Source organism: Alexandromys fortis, unplaced genomic scaffold, assembly GCF_014885135.2.
Source record: "Alexandromys fortis isolate MF-2015 unplaced genomic scaffold, M_Fortis_MF-2015_v1.1 scaffold_17, whole genome shotgun sequence".
In the NCBI taxonomy this organism is placed as follows: Eukaryota; Metazoa; Chordata; class Mammalia; order Rodentia; family Cricetidae; genus Alexandromys; species Alexandromys fortis.
Genome location: NW_026067896.1, coordinates 8,380,634 through 8,407,817, shown reverse-complemented (window position 1 = coordinate 8,407,817; position 27,184 = coordinate 8,380,634). Strand labels below are relative to the sequence as shown.

The window sequence follows — 27,184 nt, the reverse complement described above, 5'->3', positions numbered from 1 at the left end:
AAAGAGAAAGAGGGCAGAATGACCTAGAGGGTCACTGGATTTTTGTGGATTTCTGACCTATGGATTTCTGAACATGAGACAGTATTTTGTGCTATCTGTGCTCTTGGTCATAGCTATTCACTTTTAGAACAAGCTGTATTTTCTGTTACTCAAGTATGTTCAGAAGCTATACTTTGAGAAAAATATGACATGATATGTAGTTAAATAGTTATAGTAGAAAACAGAGGACAGGGGAACTAATAAAGAAAATACTGATGTTAAGGAATTAAAAATATATACAAGGCCAAAATTTTCATTTTATTTCTTCTTTTAATTTTTTGGTAGAATAATGCTTTTATTTTTTAACCTTCCCATGTTAAATGTATTCTAGTAAGTTTTGTACACGTCTGACTTTGTGCAATGGCAGTTAGGCACAACTGTCTTTGAAGGGCTGGAGTGATGGCTCAGCATACATACGTGTAAGCAAACACTAACATAAAACAATAAAATAAAAATTTATAGCTGCTTTTGGGTTTCCATTTTCCCATGTAGTCACTGTGTGTGTGTGTATACTTTTGTATATTTTTCAGCCAATCTTATATTTATTATTTATTTAATTACCAAAGAAAACAGAGGCCATGAAGAGTAAGCCATTAAGCAGTGCTCCGTCATGGCCTGTTTCAGAACCTGCCCCCAAGGTTCCTGCCTTGACTTCCTTATATGATGGACTGTAATAAGGATGTGTTCACCAAATAAGCTATTTTCTACCCAAGTTGCATGTTGTTTTCAGTTATCCCAGCAACAGGAAGCAAACTAAGACAGCCATTCTATTGACTTTAGTTATGCTGCGGCTGCTTTTCTAGGATCCTTCACACAGATGATGAACATTCAAATAGTGTGAGGATTAGAAACTGTGGCGTATGGCGGAGGATAAGATGCCATCTTCCTCTGGGTACATCGCTTCCTCATAAAGAATTCTGTTGTACAAACAATAATCAGTTGGTGCTTATAGAAGCAATATACCCTGCACAATTATCAGTGTTAATGAAGTCAATCACTTGTGAATTGTTTGTTTGGTTGGTTGGTTCTTTTTCGAGACAAAGTTTCTCTGGGTAACAGCCCTAGCTGTCCTGGAACTCACTCTTGTAGACCAGGCTGGCCTTGAACTCACAGAGATCTGCCTGCCTCTGCTTCCCGAGTGCTGGAATTAAAGGTGTGCACTACCACTGCCTGGTCTCACACATGAGTCTTAATAGTTACTTCTTATGCCACATCAATATTAATGACATAAACTACTCATTTTGCTTCCAAGACAGTCATCTATTTCTTACTCATTTGTAATTTAGATCAAGTTGATGGACATTGTGTTCCCATATAAAAGTTGGAATTTTATACTGAGAATGTATGAAAAGAATAACATAATACTGCACAGATCTTGAGTCCCACGGATTATATTAATTGGTTTAAGTAGGACTAAGTAAAAGATATACTTGAATGTCATAACCCATAATAATGAATATGACTAAAGAAGGACATCAATACAATAAAAATACATGTAGATAATAAAGTACCTCTATTCGGGATAATTCTTTTGAGAAATGGAGTATCCTCCGTGGCATATGTAAATGACAGAGGTGGGTAGACAATTGCATTCACAGAGATCTGGAGATTGGCTGTCCCAGCGCTCCCAGCCGGGGTGCTGCAGTGGACCTCACTGGAGTTGGCGAGCACAATCTGACAAGGGTTGTTCCCAACGGTCACCGTGGTGTTGCCAGGAACAAAGCCGTTGCCTGTGATCGCCAAAGTGGTGCCGCCAGCGATGCTTCCGGTGGTTGGTGAGACAGAAGCTACTGCAGGGCTGCTGACAGTCAGGTTTCCCAGAGCCAAGCCCTTAGACCCAACCAGGACATGAAGAGGATGAAGTCCCGCTGGTAGCGGAGTCATAGAAACAGTGATGTTGTTTTCATTCACTTCGATTGCTCTCAACTGTTGACTTCCAATAAATATAGAAACGTCTTCCAACAACGTCCCAAAACCCTCTCCTTCAATAAGGAGATGTCCAGGTCCTTCGATAGAGTTTGGGAAGATTCCAGTTACATAAGGAGCAAGGTTTTCTAGGTATGAAAAGCTGCAGTTGCCCTGACATTGGGAGGGGACTCCATGTATCACAAGGTCGACAGGAAGAAGCTGTTGGGGAGCAGGAGATGTTTCACATTCAATAGCTGTGTAGGTCACAGTAAGAACTTTACATGGGAAATCACCCATAAAGACGTCTACACCGGCAGAAGAAGCTTTGAATCCAGAGCCGTGGATGGTCACCCTTGTCATTCCTGTAGTCGATCCCGCGCTTGGCAACACCATATCTATGTTTGGCAAAAGGACAAACCGCCTGTCAAATTCATTGGGCACTGTGTTGATAGCGGCGCCCAGGTTGTAGACAGTCAAAGTAACAATTTCTCTGATGCCAACATCCATTGAGTTTTGAGGGTCAATATGACACATAATAGAATTTTCACTGCTTTCTTCTACAACACAAGGGTAGCTGCCAACTGTAACCTGGAAGAAAAATGAATGTAAGATCAAATACGTTAATACATTACTCTCATATGAAATTTGTGTTTGTATTAGCATCGATTGTATTTTTAAAAAGAGAATCCCATGGAAAAATCTGTATTCATAAAATTAATTTGGGGAGCCGATGAAGACATGTCTTAAAAAAAAATGTAAAAAAGTAATCTCATAATTGGCGCAAGTGTGTTAATAACTGTGCTCTTCACATTAGCCGAAAAGTATAAAAACTGTCTATAAACTGGATGAATGAACAGACTTAATGTGATATATAATGAAGTATTTATTTAGCCATAAAAAGCAACGAAACATGAATGAATTTCCATCTATTATACTAAATGGAGATAGATGTTTACGAGGAACTGTACATTGTAGAAAAATGTTCAGGATAGGCACATCTATAGGGAGGAAAAGAGATTAGCGGTTGCTGGTATGCTGAAATGGATGAAGGAAGTGGCTGATGTTCAAGGAGGCTTCTTTTATGATTATGACATGTTCGAAAACTTATTCCAGTCACAGGTATACAACTCCATTAATATATACTACCACCCCTCCACCACAGCACATTTAAATTTAAACTTTAAGTAGGTAGTGTGCCAGTTACAGACCATAAATCTGATGAAGTCAAACTAAGAGATTGTGGCCAAATGTCTCCTTTTTTACTGAGTATGTGGACACCGAGAAGAGGTTTTATTTTCTTACCTTATTAGCACATGCAAGAAGACTGAAGCCGTGTCCACTGATAGTTATGAGTTCATTCACTGTTCCCGTAGAAGGAGTAATGTTGCTTATAGATGGTGAGACACAATGTGAAAACTCAAAGAGTAATTGATCTGTATTTCTAACCCTGGTATCATTCAGGCCACACAAGGGTTCTGTGGCTAGGCAGCCTGCTGCCGTACTTGCCAAGTACGAATTCTCTGGGCCTGCTTTAGACAAAAGAGCGATCTGTAAGCCATGTAGGCTATCCTGTACAAGAACTGGATTCAGACCCCATTACTGTTTCCTTCAGTGAAGGAGGCGGGTGAGACTTGGGTATTCTATTAGCAGAGTGACTTTGTGGAATATATTCCAGCCTTAGGAGGAGGCAAACACAGGTCGACCCAGCCATCTGACATCTACCGGCATCTACTCTACAAAGGTCATTTTAAGCCCAGCTCCACTGCTGCACTTTCCACATTTAACCATCTTACCTGCAGCATGCGTTGCTTCAATGTTTCCCACAAACACTCGCAGGGGAACATGCCTGCTTTCCGCTGGTAAAATGTTAATGACTCCTTGGAGAGACGTGGAGCCGGTCTTATCAACATACCCGCTGCTGTAGTAATGGATTCCAGGAGATGTAAACTGGTAAGAAAATGAACCTGCCCATAAAATAAGATTGTACACAAGAAATACAAGCAATTAATGAATCTTTAAAAATCATTTAAATGCACATGCAAATGACAATTTTCTTATTTTTTCAAATGTCTAATAGCTCAATGGGAAGTAGTAGAGAATAATTCACTGACTATAAAGTTTTTTATGTATGTATAAATATATGGAAATTTGATACAAAAAGGCAAGAGGCAAGATCCAGCTTTACTTTTTAAAGAAAACCATGGAAAGTCAGGCCCAATTTATCAAATTTGAAAGAAAAATAGCATGCAATGAAAATGTAAATATACTGGTGCAAGCACAGAACAAACTAGTCAGTTGGAAAGGCACACTACCACTAGATGTTCTACAAGAAAGGTTGATAAGCTGATTCCAACCAACAAAAGTTCATTGTTTGTTATCAGATCAATGTGAGTAAAACAGTTCTTATTTTCATTGTACTTTGCTGAATAACACATTTCAAGTGGTCAGTTATCATGGAATCAATAAAGATAATAAAGACCAGATTTATTATGGCATGTTTAAGACAATTGTTTAGACTTATTTACAATGTTTTTTAAATTGGCATAAAAATGCTAAGTTAACTACTTCATGGTTTTATTTGTACTGGTAATTTATGTAAACATATTTACTGAATCTTAGAACAAAGGAACACGATAAAAACTTCAACAAAACAGAAAAGTACCTGATGCAGACTTTTGTTTTCCATTTGTAAATCCTTTGCCATCGTAAGTCACACTTCCAGGGCTGGAGACTGAGAAAACCCTGTACCCTATACTCCTAAGAAAGGGCTGTGCTCGCCAGTGCCACACCACAGTATCGCCCACAGTCACATTTAAGACAGGTGGTGACCAGGCATAACCTAGTCCGTGCTCTGGGAAGAAGAATTGAGGCAGATTTTAAAAGTCAAAAAAGCAAATGTCTGAAAAATCAACCATGAAAATGGCCATTTTTACAAAGTGAGAACAATGTTCAAATTATACTTCTCTTGGTACATAATTTAAACAATCGACCAAAATAAAACCAGGATTACTAGAAAGCAGGATAACGAGGTGGAAAGGAAGAAGTAAATTGCAACCAATATCTCCAGAAGTGATGGGCAGGAGACACTAAAAAAAAGTTGGATGTGGCCGGGCAGTGGTGGCGCACGCCTTTAATCCCAGCGCTCGGGAGGCAGAGGCAGGCGGATCTCTGTGAGTTCGAGGCCAGCCTGGTCTACAAGAGCTAGTTCCGGGATCGGCACCAAAGCTACAGAGAAACAGAGAGATCCTGTCTCGAAAAACCAAAAAAAAAAAAAAAAAGTTGGATGTTCAGTAAATAAGCTGTTTGGAAATATTGCGTGGAGTGTTTGAAATGAGTCGATCAACTTTTGTTACATAAAAAAATTTTGGGAACAACTGGGTATGCTCATAATTTCAACTCAAATTTTCTTTCTGAAACTCACGACTGCAGTAATAAGCTGCAGCAACTCTGGATGTCCTGGACTGCCACAAAGACCCTGGCCTTCTCAATGCAAGAGCATCTCATATATGACGACATATGTAGTATGTAGCCTGGCCTTCTTAATTCAGCTCGTCACATGTGTGACTACATAAATAATATGTACTTGACTTTTTAACTGCATAAGGAGAACGTTGCAGAAGTAGACAAGAAATAGCATCAATTATTTGAACAGCTTGAAATGCAAAATAAAAATCAACTTAATTTCGGCATGAAGTCTTTCCTTTTTTTCTAAAATATTAGTGTTCCTTGATATCTTAGCCATTAGGGAAATGCAAATAAAAACTACTTTGGCTTACAAGGGTCAGAATGGCTAAGATCAATAACAAGCTCATGCTGGCCAGGATGTGGAGCAAAAGGAACACTCCTCCATTGATGCTGGGAGTGCAAACTTGTACAGCCACTATGGAAATCAATATGGCGGCTCCTCAGAAAACTGGGAATTGATCTTCCTCAAGAAAAAGCAGCCATACAAGTTTTGTGCACATACTCAAAGGGTGCTTCATCCTATCACAAAGAAACTTGCTCAGTTATGTTCATAATGGCTTTATTCATAACAGCAAGAAACTAGAAACAACATAAATGTCCTTCAACTGCAGAGCAGATAAAGTAAATGTGATACTTTTCCATCGTGGAGTATTACTCAGCAGTGAAAAAGAAATGGCATTATGAAATTTGCAGGCAAATGGATGGAACTAGAAATAATTCATCCCGAGTGAGGTAACCGAGACCCACAAAGACACATATGATATGCTCTCACTTGTAAGTGGATATTAGATGCTTATAGGATTAAAGCTGTTATCCATGCTACAATTCACAGACCCAAATAGGTTAGGTAATAAGTGGTCTCTAGCGGTGACACATGGATCTTCCTGAGAAAAGGAATTGAAAAGATTTTGTGGGCAGACGAGGGATGGGTGGGGATGGGTGTAGGAGGGATCATGTGGGGGATGGAAGGAGAGAGTACAGGGACAGACGACTGGAACTCGGGGGCATTTGGGAGCTGAAGAAACCTAGTGCTGTGGAAACCTTCTAGAAAATGCAAGGGTGACCCTTGCTAGGACTCCTAGCAATGGAGAGTATGGAACTTGAACTGTCCGTCTTCCGGAACCAGGCAAGGCTTCCAAGGCTTCCAGTGATGCAACTGGACACCAACCCAACCACAAAACCTTCAACCTACTCTTTCCTGCCTGTGAGATGTGCTAGGGTAATGATGGTACTGAACGTGTGGGAGTGGCTAAACAAGGACTGGTCTAATTTGAGGCCCACACCAGGAAAGGGAACCCACGACTGGCTTTTATAGATCGAAGCCTACCCCAGTTGTCATTAGAGAGGCAGCAGAAACCCACAGCTAAACTTTAGGCAGAGAGAACCCAGGTTGGTAGTCTCCATCTGCACCCCACCTTCAGAGCTCAGGAAACCCAGTGGAAGAGGTGGAGGAGGAATTGTGGGATCTGGAGGGGTCAAAAACCCTGGGAGAACATGGCCGAGGGGAATCAACTAAGCAGGGCTCATGGGTGCTCAGAGACTGAAGCAGCAATCACAGAGCACACACAGGTCTGCGCTAGGGTCTTGCGGGTCTGTGCTAGGTCCTGTGCTAATGTTAAGGTTGTTTGCTTGGTGTTTGGGGGCCGCCCCTGACAGAGGGAGGGGAGGTGTTTCTGACTCTTTTGCCTTTTCCCCCTACTGTGGTACCTCATCCAGCCTTTGTGTGAGGATTTGTGCCTATTGTTGTATCTTGTTTTCAGTCTTCATCTGATGTCCCTGGGAGCCTGCTTTTTTCTGGGGGATACTGTGGGTGGGGATGGGGTGACAGCGGGGGGGGGGTGGATTAGACCAGGGGAAGAAGACACGTGGTGACCTGGGTGGAGAAGAAGCAGGGGAAACTGTAATCTGGATGTATTGTGTGAAAGAAGAATAAATAAATTTTTATTTAAAGAAAAATATTGATTGGTACCTAAATGTGAGCCATTGTTGGTAATATTGAATACAGTTCCTGTCGAATGAAGAGTACATTTGATGACATTTTCTGATGATGAGGTAATGTTGCATGGGAAAGAACCTAAAAATATAAAAGGTAGGAGAAATTTTCAGATGACTTTGTGAACTATAGAGAAGAACTATCAGCCGTAAAGAGCCAATGTTTAACAAAGCTCCGTGATATATGGGAGGATCTTTGATATTTTGTGCTCCTGAGGCTGACTCTAGCTGTATTTTCACAGAAGGGTTTTACACACATTAAACACACAATGAGAACTGATTAAAACGGAAACATTCAAAAGCTGCTCACCCTTTGATCATCCCTTTAACTACATACACTTGACGTTTTTTTCTACATTAATTTAAAAAAAAATGTTCTGGAGAGAGGTCTCAGTACTTAGAAGCTCTTGATGCTTTTGCAAATGCTCCAAGTTCAGTTCCTACCACCCGTGCTGAGTGACCCACAGCTACCTATGACTCCAATGCCAGGGTGTGCAGTGTCTTACTCTGACCTCTATGAGCACCCATAAACATGGACCCTCTCCTCCATGCACACACATTAAAATATAGAGAAGCAACTAACAGTATTTGTGTAACCTTCCTTACGATATTGAAAAAAACATTGAAAGCATTTGCTTAACAACCTAGTGCCTCCAGCAGATCCTTTTAGCCAAGGAAAACGTTAACAGCGCCCCCTGCAGGGAAAAGGTTTTTACCTAAGAGGACGGAATTCTCGGTTGGTATCGGGCTGAACCCCAAACCCATTATAGTGAGCTCGGTGCCACCATACAAAGAGCCTCTGTGTGGAGACATGTGGATGACTTCCAAAATGTACCGTATGGAAGCATTTAACTTGTTCCTGAAAAGAACAAGAGAATAGATTTCCAATGAGCTTCTTCACCATAGGTCCCCAATGTTTTGAGAATAAGAAATAATTGAATACATGTGTAATTACACATTAATTTCTCAGACCAGATAATCTGGCAATCATTTGTACTTTTGTTAAATGAGTAAGTTAATTTTGAAAGCTAGAGTTTTTAAAAGTCTAATAGCAAAAGTATGTGACATGGAAAGTCTTATGATAATATAGGAAGTATGATTGTAAGAAATGATGGCACACAAAATTCATTAAAGTATTTTGCATTTTTACTATAATGACTTATAAAAGCAGATATACATGTAAAACAAAGATACCAACAAAACTTCATACATAATAGAAGTAATTAATTTTTTGCAATTTAGTTTAACTTCTCTTTTTGAAAATTTGTCAAAACTTTCTTTCTCATAATCTCAGGGAAAACATTTTTTTTAACTTTGCTTTACTATAGATATTCTGCCCGCTAGGGCACCATCAAAATGTGCAATGTTCTTTTGACCTGATACATCCTACGTCCTAAGTCCCACCATGAGAGCACAATCTCTGTAGATACCAATGAGGCTTTGTGTTGCTTTACTTGACTCCTTTAGCATGCCGTAAAATTACTGTTTCTTCATCTGCCATCTAAACACACGGTTTGGGTTTGACTCTTCATATACTATCCTCCAGAAACAGCAGAAGTCAGCAGCTGTTCAAGAACCCTGTGAGCTCTTCCCTGTGAACTCAACAAGGATGCAGCCCTGGATTCTTTTTACTGTAAGATTTTTCAGTCCCTGGAAGATTTTGTGACAATCGTATGTTCTTCCATTCTGACACCTGCTTTCTTTGCCTTCTTTTAAAGCTACTAATTCAGCTTGCTCTTCTTCAGAGTATTCTAAACTAGCAATTGTTTCAGAGAAGAAATAAAATGTTCCTGTTAACAGTATCAGGGAAGAAAATTTAGAACAGAATCAGTGAGGGATTATCTCCACCCCTTTCTTTAGATGGCCAGGTACTGGCTTTTTAAAATCTCCTCAGAGAATCCTGCCCTATTCTATTGTCCATCATACTTTTGTAACTCCTAAGATTTACTATTAGTAAACTTTTCACATCTGTAATTGTTGCAGTAATCATTTAACAATATCATGAGCACCAAGAGCACAGGAAATTATTGCAAGTCCAGAGTTAAACAAATGCTCTCCCCCACTGCCAAAATTGCTTGAAAAACATTTCCAGGATGAACATAAGCCACACAACAGTTACAGAAATCCAACTACACAGAGAATTTTTATAATCCATTCCAAATGGTTTGTTAAAAAAAACCAAAGCATTATTACATATTTCATGAGAATTTTAAATAATTTTTTCCTATGAGATATAAAAAGGTAAAGAAAGCAATCAAGATATTTGAAAATTAATGACTTTTTTCTATCTCAGTTTTATTAGCCCCATGCATTCCACAGCTCTAACAATTATAATCAGTATCATACCTTGTTGATGCCAAACCCCAGTTTCTGACTTTGACATGGATGTCATGTTTTCCTGGCGGTAACTTGGGCAAAAGGCATGTAATGTCTGTGAAGTTTGAATGAAGAACCTGGCAGGCTTTCCCTCCAACATACACCATATTTTGTGCGAGTTCATTTCCAAAGTTATAGCCCTTAATTGTTAAATTGATGTTTCCTATTGTTTTAAAATAAAAATACAACTTCTTATATAAAAGTTAACTCTTTAATCCGGTACAAAACTTGTACTTTAACCAAACCAACATATTCATCTTTCATAGGATTTAGAAACTGTTGACACACGTTCAGAGGCAAAATTCCAAAGAATGAGTTCATGCTCCTATGTACATATAAAATGTATGCTTCACAAGGGAAAAAGTATTTAAATAATTTTTCAAAGATATATATCTTTCTCACCATTTTTCATGTTGAGAGCAAAATTATAAGTTCAGTTATCTATATTTAAAAGCAAACGAAAGTAAAGAGCACTTTATAAGGAGCAAAACTTGAGTGAGAAACCATGCTTTCTGGAAGTGGTTTCCATACATCTGGAAGTAGATTTTTTTTATTTGTGCTCAAGAAAAAGTGGGAAAAGTCACTTGTGGACTTAGAATTATAGCCCTGTGATAGGTGCTATAATAAAGATAAAATGAAGAACGGGTGGAGATTACACAACAATCTACTACTGTTTATGAAGTCTTCACTGTCCTAGACCTTCCTTGACCGATGAACGGACAAAGCAAATGCACGTATGCACGACAGAATCTTATTCAGCTATGAAGGAAAAGGACATTATAAAATTCTCAAGTAAACTGATGGAATTTGAAATCATCAGGCTGAATGAGTTAACCCAGACCCGGAAAAATGACTGAGTGATCTCACTGAAGAATTTCTTACCCAAAATTGCCCGTTCTTTTGGGCTGAAATCAGTGATAACTGGTGTTTGTAAGCAGTTGTAGCTAAAACTATCCTTTGCTGTGGCTTGAATCCCATTGGTAATAACAGAAATATCAACAGTACCCTCAATTCTCTGAAATAAATGGGAAAAAAAAGGAAAATTTCAAGCTATGAGGTATTGAATTGAAATACAGTCATTTAGCTGGGAGATCATCAGTAAATGTGTCGCAGCTGTGATAACTTGACCTTCCTTCCCAGCCTTGTTAGCAACATCCAGCCAGTAAGACAGCCTATCTAAAACAAACATGACGGACAATTCTTGGGGAACTACACCCAAGGCTGTGAACAAACAAACACACACACACACACACACACACACACACACACACACACACACACAGTGACTGAAGAAAGAATCACTGTAAACAACATTCTGAATTTGTTTTCAGTCATGAAACAGAAGTAGTTCTCAGGTATTTAAAGTTGTATTAAACATAGGTTCTGCATTTAAAGTCTCAAGACAGAGATCATTTAACTGCATCCATATTATTTATATTATGGAACTTTAAGGCTACACAGTGCAACTGAGATGCTCTGGGCAAAAGGTTCTCTGACTGATAAAGAGTGAGATATCACTTTTAACCCTTGTTCTCTTGCAATAGACTCAAACAGTTCTACTTTATTCACAAACTAGGTTGCGTATTTAGCTGATCTACTTACCTGCTCTAAGCTTAAACACTAAAAAGCCCTTTATACTTCCACTACAGCATCTGTGCAATTCTCAGTTAGGCAGACTTTATTGTCGGGCATTGGATTAATGCAAATGTTGTGTTTAACTGGATGAATTAAACAAAATGTTTTTTACATTGTGATAGCCCCTCAATCCTTATTTTATCATTCAGTCCAATACACACGCAAGAAATTTCTTCCCGCCGGGCGATGGTGGCGCACGCCTTTAATCCCAGCACTCGGGAGGCAGAGGCAGGCAGATCTCTGTGAGTTCGAGACCAGCTTGGTCTACAGAGCTAGTTCCAGGACAGACTCCAAAGCCACAGAGAAACCCTGTCTCAAAAAAACAAAAAAAAAAAAAAAAGAAAGAAAGAAAGAAAGTTCTTCCCTAGACACCTTACCCTATGTCTCTACTTACTTTGCTGTGTTTTGAGATTTGGTGTTAGTGACTACATTTACATTTATCACCTGTTTGCTCATAATTAGTGAACCATTGACCTGACTGAAATTTAAGAATAATTTTTGAGGTTGGAGGTGTATTTTTAAACAGGGTTTCTCTGTGTAGCCCTGGAACTCACTTTGTAGACCAGGCTGTCCTCAAACTCATTGAGATCCTCCTGCCTCCGTCTCCTGAGTGCTGGAATTAAAGGCATGCACAACCACCACCCAGTTGACATTAATTCTGATCTCTCATTTTCATTGAATGTTATCTTTACTTTGTATCTATCTCTTTTTTGTTTGTTTGTTTTTGTGGTCAGTTTTTGAGAAGGTTCCGTGAGGTGCTGAGAAGAAGGTATATTCTTTTCTGTTTGGATGGAATATTCTATAATGTCTGTTAAGTCCATTTGAGACATAACATCTGTTAGTTCCCTTATTTCTCTGTTAAGTTTCTGTCTGGCAGACCTGTACAGTGGTGAGAGTGGAGGGTTGAAGTCTCTCACTATCTTTGCATCGATTTCTATTATTTCAGGTGAGATGCACTGTTTCTGATTATAGTTTTGTGTAGACATCTTCATCATGATTTTTAAATGTCTCCTATATGGAGATAATATTTTTTGTTTTGGATTTTAGTTAAAAGATTTCAAAGAAACAGTTTTTTACAGATAATAATGAAAACTCTGGAATTTGTAAAACTATGACCCTTGTCTAACCACCTGCCTACATGTTTTCTAGCTTGTAAGGTTAGGTCTGTTTTAGAGGAGGGATGAAAGGAGTCAGAGGCCTTACTTTTGATGTTCTGCAGGTTATCCTGTTCAAATCTCCTTCAATCACATCGCAGGTTTCATTTCCAACTAAAACAGTTGAATTTTCACTAAAACCAAATCCAGATACAGTCAGTAGAGTACCACCTTTATAAGAAAAACAATGAAAATAAAACCAAAAGTCAGATCAACTACCACGGAAACTTTCTCACCATCTAACTTATCATTGCCAAATCATCTGGTCACACCAGACGGATGACAAGCGGGTGCACGAAATCACCACCACAAGCCTGGCTAAGCTCTCAATTGCGTGGATTTCCTTTATTGGCTTTGAGATGTGTAAGCAGCAACCACTCCCTCTTGGGAAGAAGTTACCCTGTTTCTCTTTGCTTTAGCTCATGTGTGGGGGATGAGGGTCAATTAAGACTGAAATTTTAATATCTCCAAGCAAGGGGAAATCTAAGAGTAAAAACACAATAGAGTAAAAGTAGAAGAGAAAGAACACACTCAAGTAAAAATAAAGTAATTAAAGCACACATACATACACATCGATGTGAAGGTACAATTTCCAATATTAATCATGTTAAAAATATACAAAGTAAGTGAAACAGCACAAGAAAAATGTGTTATTGTCTGTGCCTTCCTTCTTTTGTCCTGTTTGTCCTAGAACTTTATTCCAGGTCAAGGAGCTCCGTTGAGACTCTGGGTACATGTGGAGCAGCTGGTAAGCAGAATAATAACTAATAAATCTTATCTTGACATAATTAATGAGGTTGTTATAGAAACATGTAATAATTGATGATATTAATTCAATAACCTATGATGTAAGCATAAGACACCCCTGACTTTTGCTTCACAAGGAATAAAAAAAATTGGTCAGCCACTTAATCTCTGTGCCATTTGAAAGGACATTCTCCTTTGTCCTGTGAGCCTTGGGGTCCATGCTGTTTTCCTGGCACTAGAAACAAAGCCCTGGAAATGCAGTGGTGGGGATGTATGTGGTCACGTCTGTTGAGAACTGTTAGCTATTACCTGCCAGGCTTCCAGAATCAGGCCAGACATGGGAGATCTGACTCCGATAAACGAAGTGGGAGCCCTCATCATCTAGATTCTGTGCTAGTCCAACATCAGCAATGGACACAGCCACGGGGACGTGTCCAGCACTTCCGTTCAGAATCTGGCACTGGATTTCATTTTCTTGTCATAAAAAAAGAAGAAAATGATAAAATAAATGTGGAGGGTGGAGTTTTTAAGATTAAAAAAAAAAACCTCAGTAAAATTAGTCTGCAAATATTAACAGTGAGCTATGTTTTTAGACTCCAAGAAATATATCCCAGGTAAACTATTCCTATTGTGATAGGGACAGGGAAATCTTAGTGGGAGGTAGAATCTTTGTAAACTATCAGCTGCTAAACGTTAGTTACTTGTAGGAAACTGTAAACCAGCTATGACAAACCAATCTCAAACCATTGCCCAAAGAAGGTGCACATCAAGATTTTTATCGTTTTAACTTTAATTAGAATTTATATTTAAAAATTTACTACATTTTTGACTCAACATATTACTTATATTTAAAATTGAGTAAAATAGCAGGTTCTATAATAAAAGTGATAAATTAAGTGAAAATATTTTCTTCACTTTATTTGCTGCAGTTTATGTAATACTGTGAAAATATTGGTTATTTGACCTCAAGGACACTTTTCAATACAAATCAACAGAAATGATTTGGTAAGTGGTCTTGTTCATGGGATTTAAAGCAGGAAAGTATCTAGAATGGGAATAACTTGGGGTGAAATTAAGTAACAGTGTTTCCACCAACATCAAGAAGTTAAAAATGTAACTGGCATTTAAATTCTGCACAACTGGAGAGAGGTCGTGCTGAACTAGAAGTCAAAGAGTATCTTCATGTCCTCCTGCCTCATGACTACTGTGGCATTGTCACAGCTAAGTCCCAGGATTGTTGATGTAGTTCAGCGGCTGAGCACTTACCTAACTTGCCTGAGGTCCTGGGTTCCATCCTTCATACATACAAAAACCAAACAAACAAACAGCAACAACAACAAGCATGGCCAGGGAGCGTGGGACAAGAGAATCGTACTTTGTATATTTTTGTGTCTCGGAGATACATCCAAGTATGAAAAATCTTGTGCAATCAGTTTGTGAGGTATGTATGGATAGATGTATGGTGGGTCACCCTTAATGAGACGAAGACACCGTGTAACACCCAAACAATTGTCATAATCAGAGAGTATATATATATAATTCTGTAGACCAGACTGCTAATTTCATGACTCCATAACATATATATGAGAGGACAATTATATTTGTGATAGTTCTTTCTTCCAGTTTCTCTTGGAGAAAATAGCGGGACTTTGTGACATTGAGAAGAACCTACCATCCACAGAAAGAAGAGAGCAACTGGTAGACCCAACAGAGACGGTTACAGCTGAAGGAGGAGAAAATCCAGAGCCTGCTATGGTTAGTATCGTGCTTTCTGCATAGGACCCTGAAAGTGATAAGTTTAAGTCACTATATTTTATATAAAAAATAAAATTTGTTAATATAAAATCAGACATTTACAAGAATATGCCTATCTTTTAAGAGATATAAACCATAAACCTGAAATTAAACAAGGGGAAAAGACACATTTATTTGATGATGATGTTTTTCATATAATTACTCTGTTTGGATTCATGTTTTGAATCTCTGCGTTAATATATATCAGAAAATTACTTCATTGACTTATGGAATTAAATGGGAAAAGAAAAAAATACTCCGATGGCAAGCAAGTTGATAGGGCAGTAAGCCATCATGAAACCATGGAGGAAGGAATGACCTACAAGTGACAGTTTTCATTTGCAAAGGGTACGGGGAGAGGAGATGGACCTTTAAGGCAGAAAACGGGGAAGTGGAGAGAAGGAACTAGAAAGAAGAGGAGAGGAGAGATGGTAATAGAAAGTGAATATAATCAAAATACATTAGATACATGTATGGGAATGTCATAACGAAACTGATTATTATGCTCTATCAGAATATTCTAATTATAAATAAAAACAAAGTAGATAGGCACTGCAAAATGACACCTAGGGTTGACCTCTCACCCCCACCCCATGCACAGATGCACACACACATCAAAATTACTACATCTTATATGTCACATACAGAAGGCTGTAAAACAGCATGGAAGAAAACACAAAATGTGTCACTGTGGTTGCTCTGGGGACTAGGAGGACGATGCTTAAAGAGAGTTTTAGCTTCTATTATAGTCTGTAAACTGGTGATCTGAATGTGTATAACAAGATGAAAGCTGCCCCTAACTGTGAAGGAAGGACACGGGTCGGTTCTATGGCACTCAGTATATTATATTTTCCACTATTTTTAAGTTGATCAAATAAAAAAAAGGGCAGTTCAAGTTGTTAATTATTTTGAGTCCAAGGTAATTTTTAAGAACTGTATACAAACATGGAAAAAATCACTGGTAAAAACAAAGGGCACTAACCAGATAAGGGTTACTATCAGCTACAAAGACCCAAGGTGAGGTTATGATTTCTGAATGTATCACTGTGGTTAAAAACTCACTCCTTACAGTCCTTGTCAATGATGCTTATTTAAATTTTTAGGAACTCACATAAATTACATCCCCCCCCCCCATAAGAATTCATCCCCTAAGGTTGAGATGAGTTCTTGGCATTAATTGTTCTGTTTTCTTCACATGGGCACTCAGTTCTCTTCTTTCAGAAAACCACAGCTATCTTGTTTGCCTGCTTGCTAGCTCTGCTGAACATGTTCTCACGATGGATGTTAATACACACACTGGTCTAGTAGAAGAGCAACGTCTCAAAGTCACAGGGAAATTATGGAGACCAATTCTAACTTTGAAGATGAAGAATAGAAAGATTAATGACATACATTGGCTTCATAGGTGGTATTTTTTTTTCAAGTAAGTAGTTGAATGTTCTTTCCATAGTTTCAACTAATACACAGTTTTGACTATGATGAACTCTTTGCTTGCCTTAGAGACAGTGACATATATTTGAAAATCATTGTCAGAGAACTCATTTTTCTAGTTACCCTACACCTATATTCCAAATTTAAAAGCAAGATGTTACCTTCAGAAGGTGTTACTGTCAAAATGATAGGTGTAGTCATGGGATCCCATGTAAACCCACAGTCACCTGAACATTTAGCTGGAATGCCATTGACATAGACTTCAACCTTCAAGTCAAGAAACACAGACCCAGAAGTGAACAGGAATAAAAAGACAGTAGAACTCAGTACAATATGAATTGAATTCAGTAACAAAGTATAGTAATAATCCCTGAATGTACAGTCTTTATGCACAGGATTTATACACAGAACAAATAGAACATTGTCTGCAAAAATGTGTTTATGCACTCTATTTTGACATCTCATTCATTTGTGTATCCATCCATTCATTATTCATCATCATTATTATTCATTTATTCATCTATTCATTAGCACAGCCAATGCGCCATTGGGCTTCTGATGGAGTTGTAAATAGGAGTATAATAAATATGTTAAATTAACAGTTAGCATCATAGGCTGGAGAGATGGCTCAGAGATTAAGAGCACTGATTGTTCTTCCAGAGGTCCTGAGTTCAATTCCCAGCAACCACATGGTGCCTCACAGCCATCTGTAATGAAACCTGGTGCTCTCTTCTGTCCTGCAGGCATACATGCAGACAGAACTCTATTCAAAATAAGTAAATAAATATTTAAAAAAGAAAAAAGGGAAAAAATCTCAGCATCCTTGTTGTCCTTAAAATTATAGCAAATGTAGGATGGAAAGTTTCAATACTTAAATCATGAAAGTACTGTTTAATTAGTTTTATGAAGAAAAGTAGAGATTGCTTTAAAGAAACTTACCTATACTCTCTATAGTTTAATATTCTCATCACTGAAGTGGCAACATTAATAATTATCTGACATAAGTACATAAATGTTAAATAAAAAGACATAGTTGCTAATTCTGTCAGTGGTAGAGTTAAAAGAATCTTTTATTACTAGGAAGATAATCTCTCCCAGAAGTTGGAGGAAAATAATGAGTTGGTCAACTGTCAACAGCAATATTCCCATGGGACTAGAGCTGTTCATACTCCTCTTTTGAATGGTCTTTGGTACACTGGCACAAATTAGTTATGCATTTAAAATTATAAATATTATGAGAAAAGTTTGAAAAGTACCTGTGGTTGCTGGTTAGGTGTGCGGAGCATGTCTCCAGGTATACGGTGTCTAAATAATCCACCTTCCTTTATTGTGGTGACTGACACAGTAGCTTCTTCTCCAGTAATGTTAGAATCATTAATCTATTTTTACATAAAATGAATTTACTAGAATAGTAATGAAGAATATAACCAATTTAAGCATGGGTAAAGGAAGTAAACACTTATGGATGAAAAAAATTTAAAAATTTAGTCATTTTGGTTAAAAAAAATCTTTTCTAGAGAAACAATAATCAATCAAAGGAAATGATTAGACTATTGCATTATAATATATTTCATAATTAAAATATAAATGAGTCTAAATACAGCAAATTTATTTAATTTTATATCTTAAAATGTTCTCTGCTCTTTGTCGGTCATAGCTACTCTGGTAAATTATTTTAAATAGTTAAAAGGTTGAGCTATTTTTCCCTTTAGCATTTTTTATCTCTGGCTCTCTTGATCTCTCATTCTTAAATTATATTGTCTTATAGCCATAAAAGCAAAGCCAAATTACATCCACATATATAATATTGTCATTTCAAAGTTCTTATTCCAGTATGGCCACCTTCTGATATATCCAGACACCAGCAAGGACAGAGGTATCTCCATGATGGATTCTGTATGAGCCAGTGATGAAGGACAGCAATGATGAATAAGCCAAGGAGACTCATGGGAAAAGAGATGGACACCAGATACGAGCAGAGCTAGCAAGAGGAGGACAGTCTCAACTAGAGAATTTTAGAATTCTAGTTCCAAGATTGTACCTGTAAAATAACCTCTGCGTCTTGTAGCTGTTATACTCTACACATCCATGTGAATTCCGTGGCTACATGCTTTTGTGTGTTTTTGTCTTCTACTTTCCCTCTCCCATTCAAATACTTCCTGAGTAGGAATCTGTACTTTCTCCACGCTATGTTGTAGCATCGTTCCTGGAGAATATATGTGGGTCCTATGTATGGCCGCATATTAGTCATTTACTTTTAGACTTTCTATGTCCCCAGCTCTTCTACACTAATCTCCTTCACACATACTGCCATTCACTTCTCTTCCACTCCTGTATGCAAAATGTAGCTGTCAAATAGATGACAGCTGTAGATTTGACTTGAAGAGGTCGTCTTTACAAAAAGCAAGTTTTCCGTCTTTCCGTACAGAGCCAGTGGAAGAATTACAGGTGATGAAGCCAATTATTCTTATGTCCTCTCTAAATTACAGCTGAATTTATTTGTGAGATTGGCCATGCCTGTATACCATCAAGAGGTTTCTCACAAAAAAAAATTAAAGTACGAACAGCTATTCTCCATTAAAAAAAAAAAAAAGCCTTCCTAATCGTTATAATGCACAGTAGTTTCCTTTTCTCCAAATAATTTTAAAAGTTTATTTATGAGCTGGGTCCGATGGCACACAGTTTTAATCCCAGCACTCGGAAAAAAAAGACAGGTGGATTTCTATCCCTCCACTGCTAGCCGGGTCTATATAGGAAGTACTAGGCCGGTCAAGGACACATAGTGAGACCCTACGTAAAAAGCAAAACAAAATCAAAACAAAAAAAATAAAATTAGTTTATTGTTTGTTTTTGAAAAACCCCAGTCTCCAGTTCCTTTAAGGAATCCAAGAGTGCAAATTAGCAAAGAGGGCAGAGAAGGAAACTAAGTAGCAAAGAGCTCAGATAAGCAAACAATGTAGCAAAAAGTACTGCCAAAGAAACAAAGTAGTGAAGAGCTCAGATAAGGAAACAATGTTGCAAAAGGTGTCGCTAAAGAAACAAAGTGGCAAAGAGCACTGATAGGGGAACCAAGTAGCAAAAAGCACTGTGAAGGAAACAATGTATCAAAAAGCACTGCTAAGGAACTAAAAGCTGTCCTAAAGAAGGGACCTGCAGAAGCGGCTGCTTTCCACGGGGGCTTTTCCACTGGATGGCCCATGAGTACCCAGCACAGGTTCCCTCTCTGGTTACTGAGACTTGTCCTGTTTCTTCTAGGCTCTGGAGGGCGAACTGCAAGTCCGAGGCTGACACAGCTGCAGGGATGCCTGCAGCACAAAGAGCAAAGACTCACAAATGGAGCACTCCTCAAAGTACTGTCTGTCTCAAGTTCAGTCACACACCTACTCCACTCTAGTCAAAGAGAAATCTAGAACTCTTATCCCAAGAGAGCATTAGTGAGAAACAAAATTATATGAGCAATGCATCCCAGCATTGTCTGGGGTTAAAAACTTTCATCTGAAAGTCAGTTTGCTTTATGAATAATCTATAATTCATGAATGCAAGAGAAGCTTCTAGAAAATAAACAGTGGTATGTAATAAGGCAATGAAGAAATCGGGTCATTCAGATGCCACTTATTCCAGACAATCTTATTTCATGTTACTGACAATTTGAACTATATAAGTCATGTAGATAGTCTTGCTAAAAATAAGTGTACCAAACATATATTACTTTTGTTTAAATCAGCACTCTCTCTCTCTCTCTGTTTGATAGATTGTGATGCAAGGTTTAAATAAACATTTCTTTTTCTGGTACTAGTAGTAATATTTTATAAAGTAAAACTAAAATGTGCTAAAACTAAGACTAAACAAGTATGAAGCCATATATAAATGTTAATAATTTCAACGTATGGTGCTTATTTCAGCCGGAGCTTTCAGTGGACACATATGGTAATAGGTACCATTTTGAACTACACAGGTCTGCATGATTTAATTACGATTGTATTTAAAAATTCTATTCCAATCCCATTTTATAAGTATTTTAAAGTTATAACATTTCTGGATATCACAGTAATGATCTCTTTCAATGTATGCAGCATATAAGGATATATGAGGTCACAGTTTTAGTCACCCCAAGGAAGAGGCCACTTAAGAGTTTATTTATTTATATTTTCAAGTAAAAATATCTATAACTTATGAAACTGACTTTATATGAGTGCATTCTTTTCTAAACTACCAAAAGAATAATTCTGAGACAAAAATGTTACTAATTACTGCCTTTAATATATACATATGATTATTTATCATTTATTTAGGTATTTGAATGTAAGATAACCATACATACCAGTTATCAGGAATAGTTAACATTCAATGTACTGTGCATACGTGTGTATTTGAACAGCTTTGGTATATCTCTGCTAATTCCAAGCATTCAAATGTACCTTTCAGGGTATGTCCGTAAGCATGGATGTCAAAGCTGCCACTTATCGGTGGAGAAGCTTCATGAATTTTTTGAATGCGAATCTTTGACTCCCCCGGCCAATTATTTCCTCTGTAAACCGACTCATTCTTTGTCTCATTTGTGATTGCCTAATTTCCAAAATAAATATTGATAGAATGATTAAACCTAACAATGGGTGACACAATTTCCATTTCATCATGCAGGATCCTGTGACGTGACATAAATGAGCCTCATCTACTCAGGATTCCTCGGGACATTAAGGAGAGTTCCATAAATCAACAGAGGCCATGCCTGTACAGCTGCAATAATGAGACCAAAGTCAACGCAGTCATCTGTGCAGCCATCAGCTGGAATCACCGTAATACCTCATTAATTCAGAGCATACTCTCCATCACTCAAGGTGCAAATATTTATCGAGCAAGCACTCTGTTTAAGGTACAAAGCACACCACTGTGTGGAGGCAAAGAAGCATGAAAAATAATCCTCACTATAAAACGACTAAAACACTTTTTTGGAGAAATAATTGTAGTTACATAACCAACAGTATAGTAGAGCAACCGTTCCAGCCCTCTGAATAATTTTTAAATATTGAACACCAATCGACTGACTGAAGAAATATGTGCTAATCCATATTCGTAGGTTGTAAGTGTAATTATCATCTCTAATTTCTGATCTTTTGAAGTTTCCTGTCTTTCTTGTAGAACTGAAACCCATAGAGGAAGAAGTATCTTAAGTGATAGAAAGAAACACCTGTGTGCGTAAGTGCACACCAACTTTATCTGTGCTAAAGATTAAAAAGAGTATAAGCCTCCGTCAACAGAAAGGACAAACAGTGCTCTTTCTACTACAATACACAGCAGCTCAAAGAGAGAGCTATCACTAAAGGTAGCAAAGTGAATCCTGCAATATTGAGAAACAAAATTTGTTTTAAATCGTGTGAACCTTTATGATTCTAATGGAATGAAGTTTTAAAATCGGGAAAGTGAATTACTGATACTAGAAGGCAAAAAAAAAAAAAAAAAAAAAAAAAAAAACCTGTCATGGGGAAAGCTCCTGTGGACTAATGGGTTTCTTTTCTGCAATCTGAAGTGATCTCAATAATCAAAGTTAATTTTCAAAAACTATTGAGTTCACCAAGGTTCAAGGATACAGGATAAACAGCAACAACAAAAGCCCAATCATATCTCTAAGTACAAATAACGAATATCTGGAAACCATAATTTAAAATAAAAGACCATTTATCTATTCACTTATAAGTGTATATTAGCTGTTAGGTAAAGGATAATCGGGCTACATTCCACAAATCCAGAGGGTTAGGGAAAGAGAAGCCCTCTTGGTGGTGGGGTGGGGGGCTGGGAGAATATTTGTGGGTCTCCCTGGGAAAGAGAAATAGAATAGGTTTTGTGGGTGGACTAGGGGCCAGTGGGAATAGGAGTGGGAGGGCTCAGGTGGTAGGGGTGTAGGGACACAAATGCTGGAACTGAGGTACATTTGAAGGGTCGTGTGAAACCTAATGCAGTGGAAACTTACTGGAATCGGTGAGGGACTCCTCGTGAGGACTCCCAGCTACGGAGGATATGACGTCTCAACTAGCCACCTTTTGTAGCCAGGCGAGGTGTCCACTTGTGGGACTGGGTTGCATGCAGTAGAATTTTTGGCCCAGGTGATCCCTGAACAACCCAGACGAATGCTAGGACATAGGTCCTCTCTCCAGAAACTGATAGTGGGGACCCATCGCCGAGGACATGTGCACAGCTCACTGGAGTGGAGCCTTTACCCTTCCATTCTATAGTCTCTGAGATGCGGGAAGGTAACTCTGAAGGCTACCGAAAGAGAAACCCGTGTTCACCAACACAGCCACAAAACCATCCATCTACAGTTTTTCCTGCCTGCAAGAAAAGCCTGGTGCTATGCTGACACAGAACTTGTGGGAGTGGCCACCAGAGGGAGACAGTGCTCTACACTGCTTGGATGGTCAGGAACCAGAGTCTGGGTAAATAGAGCCCAGAGACCTAGAGTAGAGGGAACACAGTGACTGAAGCATGTGGCGGAGGAGGGGAATCAACGAAATGACTCCTAATGATGTTATTCTGCTATATTCATAGATCAGTCCCTTGTCCAGTCGTCATTAGAGACACTTCCTCTGGCAGTAGTTGTGGGGGTGGGGGAGCACAAACAGAGACCCACAACCAGACATTATGTAGAGAGTCTAAATTGGAGGGTTCCTTTGGGTCCCTCCACTCAGAACTCTTCTGCAGGCAAAGAGGGGGAGGAAAGATTGTAGGAAGCAGAGAGGATGAAGGATCCCAGGAGAACATGTAAATCAACTAAGGAGGGCTCAGATGGGCTCACCGAGACTGAAGCAGCAAGCACAGGGCCTGTATGGATCTGGACCAGGTCCTCTGCACATATATTATAACTGTCAGCTTGATGTTTTTGTGGGACTCCTAACAGTGGGAATAGGTGTTGCTCTGACTCTTTTACCTGCTCTTGGGGCGTTTTTCCCTCCTATTGGGTTGCCTTAGCCAGTCTCAAGATGAGGGCATTTGCCTTGTCTTATTGTATCTTGTTTTGCCATGTTTGGGTGTGGTCACCTGGAGAGCTGCCCCTTTCTGAAGGGAAATGGCAAAGGAGTGGATCTGGTGGAGAAGGGAGGTGGGGGGATCTAGGAGGAGTGGAGGAAAAGAAAACTGTCGTTGGGATGTATTGTGTGAGAAAATAATGTATTTTCAATAAAAAAGCAAGACTATAATTGCTTCAAAATTGAAATAATTACATACAAATTTAGCAAAACATATTCCGAGGACTTGTGAAATGACTCAGCAGGTGAGAGCAATTGTTAGTCAAACATGGGGATTTGACATTGGATACCAACACCCGCCTAAAAAGACATATATTCATAAATGCCTGTGATTCCACAGCCATAAAAAGAGACAGGAAAATAGGTGTAGCTTGTTGACCACAAGCACATCTAGGGTTGAGAGAGAAATTGTATCTCAAGAACATAAGGTGGAGATGTGTAGAGCATGCCCCTTACATCCTCTTCAGGCCTCCACTTCTGTGCATACACATATATCACAACATGTACACATAGCACACACACACACACACACACAAAACGCATGTTCTGAATCTGACCTAAGAACTACGAAAGTCTAATAAAAAGTAATTTACAAAAATATAAAATGCTGATTTTTTAAAAAAAAAACATAAGAAGATTAAAATAAACCAAGAGAGATAATTTATAGATAAGAGGACTAAACCTAATAATGATATTACTCCAACCTAAAGATTTAATGCTATTGTTATCAAAATATCACCAAGACTTTCTGAAAGCAGAAAAACAATTGTAACAGATTTAATGTAAGAAGGAAAGGCAAGAGAACCCACTCTATTCAATATCCACACTTACTATGTAGCCTCAGTAACTAAGAGAGTGTGGTATTGGTGGGAAGGAAACACACAAAGAGAATGGAACAGAACATATACTTATAAACACAACCAGAAAGTGTGCATAAGGAATGCTTTTCCAAGTGAGTGGGAATAATCCATTGGAGGGATGCAAGTATCTTCAGTAACTGATGTCAGAGTAACTTATCATAAGCAAATATACCATATTGCTATATATACAAATATCTTAAGTCCAAATCTTATTAAAGCTCAACTCAGAGTGAATCATAGCATAAGTATAAAATATAAAGTCTTTAGAGCCAAAATCTAAGTTAATGTTCTCACATTTGAAATCAGGAGAACCATTCACTGAAGGAAAAAAAAAAATCAGAAGTCGCAACCAATCAAAGTTCAGCACTCTCTGGGAAACCTTATGGTGAAGATGAAGAGGCAAGCTACATTCCAGGAGAAAATGTTAGTTAACAAATATACAATGTTGAAAAAACTAAAAAAGGGGCAATAAACAATCCAATTTAAAACGTGCAAAAGTATAAACAGGCATGAGTGCTGGAGAAGATCATAAAATTTGCCCAGCATCGCTAGCCATTAAAATGCAAATCAAACCCTAGTGAGATCAATATCTCCTATTCTCATGGCTAGAATGAAAACAAAATGACGAGAACACCAAAATGGTGGGAAATTTATGGAAATCTGGGTCATTCGGGTATTGCTTGAAGGAACGTGTAGTGGTGTGGCCATGTAGAAAAGACTAGAAAGTATCTTAGATAATGGGAGATGTAATTACCAAATTATCCCATAATTGCAGGTGTTATGCATACAACCACCTACAACCATCGCTAACTATGGATGGCTCTCCTGGGAATTACGCTCAGTGAGAAGGAGGCTGTATATCATTTTATTATTTAATGTCTTGACCCATTTATATAATGATGTTGAAATGACAAAATTATGCAAACAGATCAATGGTTTCCAGATGGAAACGTGTGGCAGGGAAAGTGGCTGTGGCTATAAAAGGATAACATGGTGGACACTAAAAATAGCACAGTGATGTCATACAATAAATATCTGGTGATAGTCTGATGAACCTATAGAAGTGTGTAGAAACACACACACATGTATGTGTAAAACCGACAAAATGGGCACAAGATTACTTGGTGGGTTGTACCAATATCAATTTCCTCGTTGTCCTATTGTGTTATGCTATTTGTACAAGAAATTACTATTGAGGGAAAATGGCTAAGGGACATGACATTATCGCTAAACTACTTTTTCAGCTGGATATAATCCTGCAATTATCTCAAAGCTAAAGTTTCTAAGGTACTGTGTGTTGCTTCATTTGTCTTGCATGTGAATATGATTTTAAAGACACCAAATCACCAAATAAGTCCCCTAATCTCCAATTTAACCTTGAATAGACAATAAAAACTGTGTTAAAATGAGCAGCGATTGGTGCAAATGAAGGATCTTGGGAAATGAGAGTATTGTTGCTTGTGATTGAGGAACACAAAGCCGCAATTCCACACATTTTATACTACGGGTAAGCAAAGCATTTACAGGACATATTTATAAAATGACCATCTTGAAGGCAGCAACACTAAGCACTGACCCAGAATGACGTGAAGACATATTTAAATATTCTGGAGACTATTTAAAGTTCGTCGTTCTCTTCAGTTGCAAAGTTGTTAAGGGGTGAGAGGTTCTCTGCAGGGTCTCTAATCATAAGGGTCGACTAAACTTTAATCTTGAGCTCTTGTATATTTGTTTTTAATTTGTTGTGGAATCAAAACTATTGAACTGTGGGTGTTCACAGGAAATTAAGTTTTAAAATGTTCATTATATTTTTAGCATGGAATTCCGGTTGAATTTTCTAACTTTAAAGCTGTTTTACTGCTCAAATTCTTTTGGTTCCTTAGGAAACTGCATCCTCCCTATTTGTACAGATTTTGATGCAAAAAAAATGAAATGCTGCTGTTTATAACAGAAATAACTTTAAAATATTGCAGAATCCAACTGTCCTTCAGTGATTTATATTTGAGACGCTCGGAGGTGAAGAACTCTGGCTGACCTTCAAAGGATACAAGTTTAATCTTCAGCACGCACACAGCAGCTCACAACCATCTGTAACTGCAGGTCCAGTGATCCCATGACCTTTTTGGCCTCTACAGGTACTGCACACATGTGATGACAGGCACACATGAAGGCAAAACTCCCATACATATAAATTAATTTAAAAATTAATCTATACTGAATGAGCCCATGAATTTTTATATCTACAAGGAAGTTCTACTTAACACTTACATGCTCTCTTCTTTCTTTACATTTTAATTCTGTGTGTGTATGTGTGTGTGTGTGTGTGTGAGAGAGAGAGAGAGAGAGAGAGAGAGAGGGAGAGGGAGAGGGAGAGAGAGAGAGAGAGAGAGAGAGAGAGAGAGAGAGAGAGAGAGAGAGAGAGAGCGCACTGAAGAGGTGATAGGACATTTTGTGGGACTTGGTTATTTCTTTCCACCTTGTGGGAGGGATTGAACTTAGGCCATCAAGACTGGCAGCAGGCACCTTTGCCCACCGAGTCATGTCATAGGACTCTGGTTTTTTTTGTTTGTTTGTTTGTTTTTTGTTTTTCGAAACAGGGTTTCTCTGTGGTTTTGGAGCCTGTCCTGGAACTAGCTCTTGTAGACCAGGCTGGTCTCGAACTCACAGAGATCCGCCTGCCTCTGCCTCCTGAGTGCTGCGATTAAAGGCTTGTGCCACCATCGCCCGGCCCTCTGGTTTTGTTTTTTATGGGTATTTACCCCTG

At 38.4% G+C, this 27,184-nt stretch overlaps 1 protein-coding gene across 4 annotated transcripts in view; it reads right to left on the bottom strand.

The window, feature by feature from the left end:
- LOC126513391 (fibrocystin-L) overlaps positions 1–27,184 on the bottom strand; it is an 87,756-nt gene that overhangs the window by 57,697 nt on the left and 2,875 nt on the right. For 2 of the 4 annotated variants that reach the window (XM_050161750.1, XM_050161767.1), the window contains exons 5-19: positions 20,960–21,107; positions 19,692–19,846; positions 17,798–17,920; positions 16,703–16,808; positions 14,989–15,099; positions 13,626–13,790; positions 12,619–12,740; positions 10,663–10,795; positions 9,751–9,943; positions 8,121–8,263; positions 7,382–7,486; positions 4,610–4,798; positions 3,741–3,911; positions 3,250–3,476; positions 1,551–2,535 (exon numbers count right to left, since the gene is read on the bottom strand). In XM_050161750.1, coding sequence (XP_050017707.1) covers positions 1,551–2,535; positions 3,250–3,476; positions 3,741–3,911; positions 4,610–4,798; positions 7,382–7,486; positions 8,121–8,263; positions 9,751–9,943; positions 10,663–10,795; positions 12,619–12,740; positions 13,626–13,790; positions 14,989–15,099; positions 16,703–16,808; positions 17,798–17,920; positions 19,692–19,846; positions 20,960–21,107 — 3,076 coding nt within the window. The remainder of the gene's footprint in view (positions 1–1,550; positions 2,536–3,249; positions 3,477–3,740; positions 3,912–4,609; positions 4,799–7,381; positions 7,487–8,120; positions 8,264–9,750; positions 9,944–10,662; positions 10,796–12,618; positions 12,741–13,625; positions 13,791–14,988; positions 15,100–16,702; positions 16,809–17,797; positions 17,921–19,691; positions 19,847–20,959; positions 21,108–27,184) is intronic. The other 2 variants (XM_050161757.1, XM_050161761.1) reach the window with 2 other exon arrangements.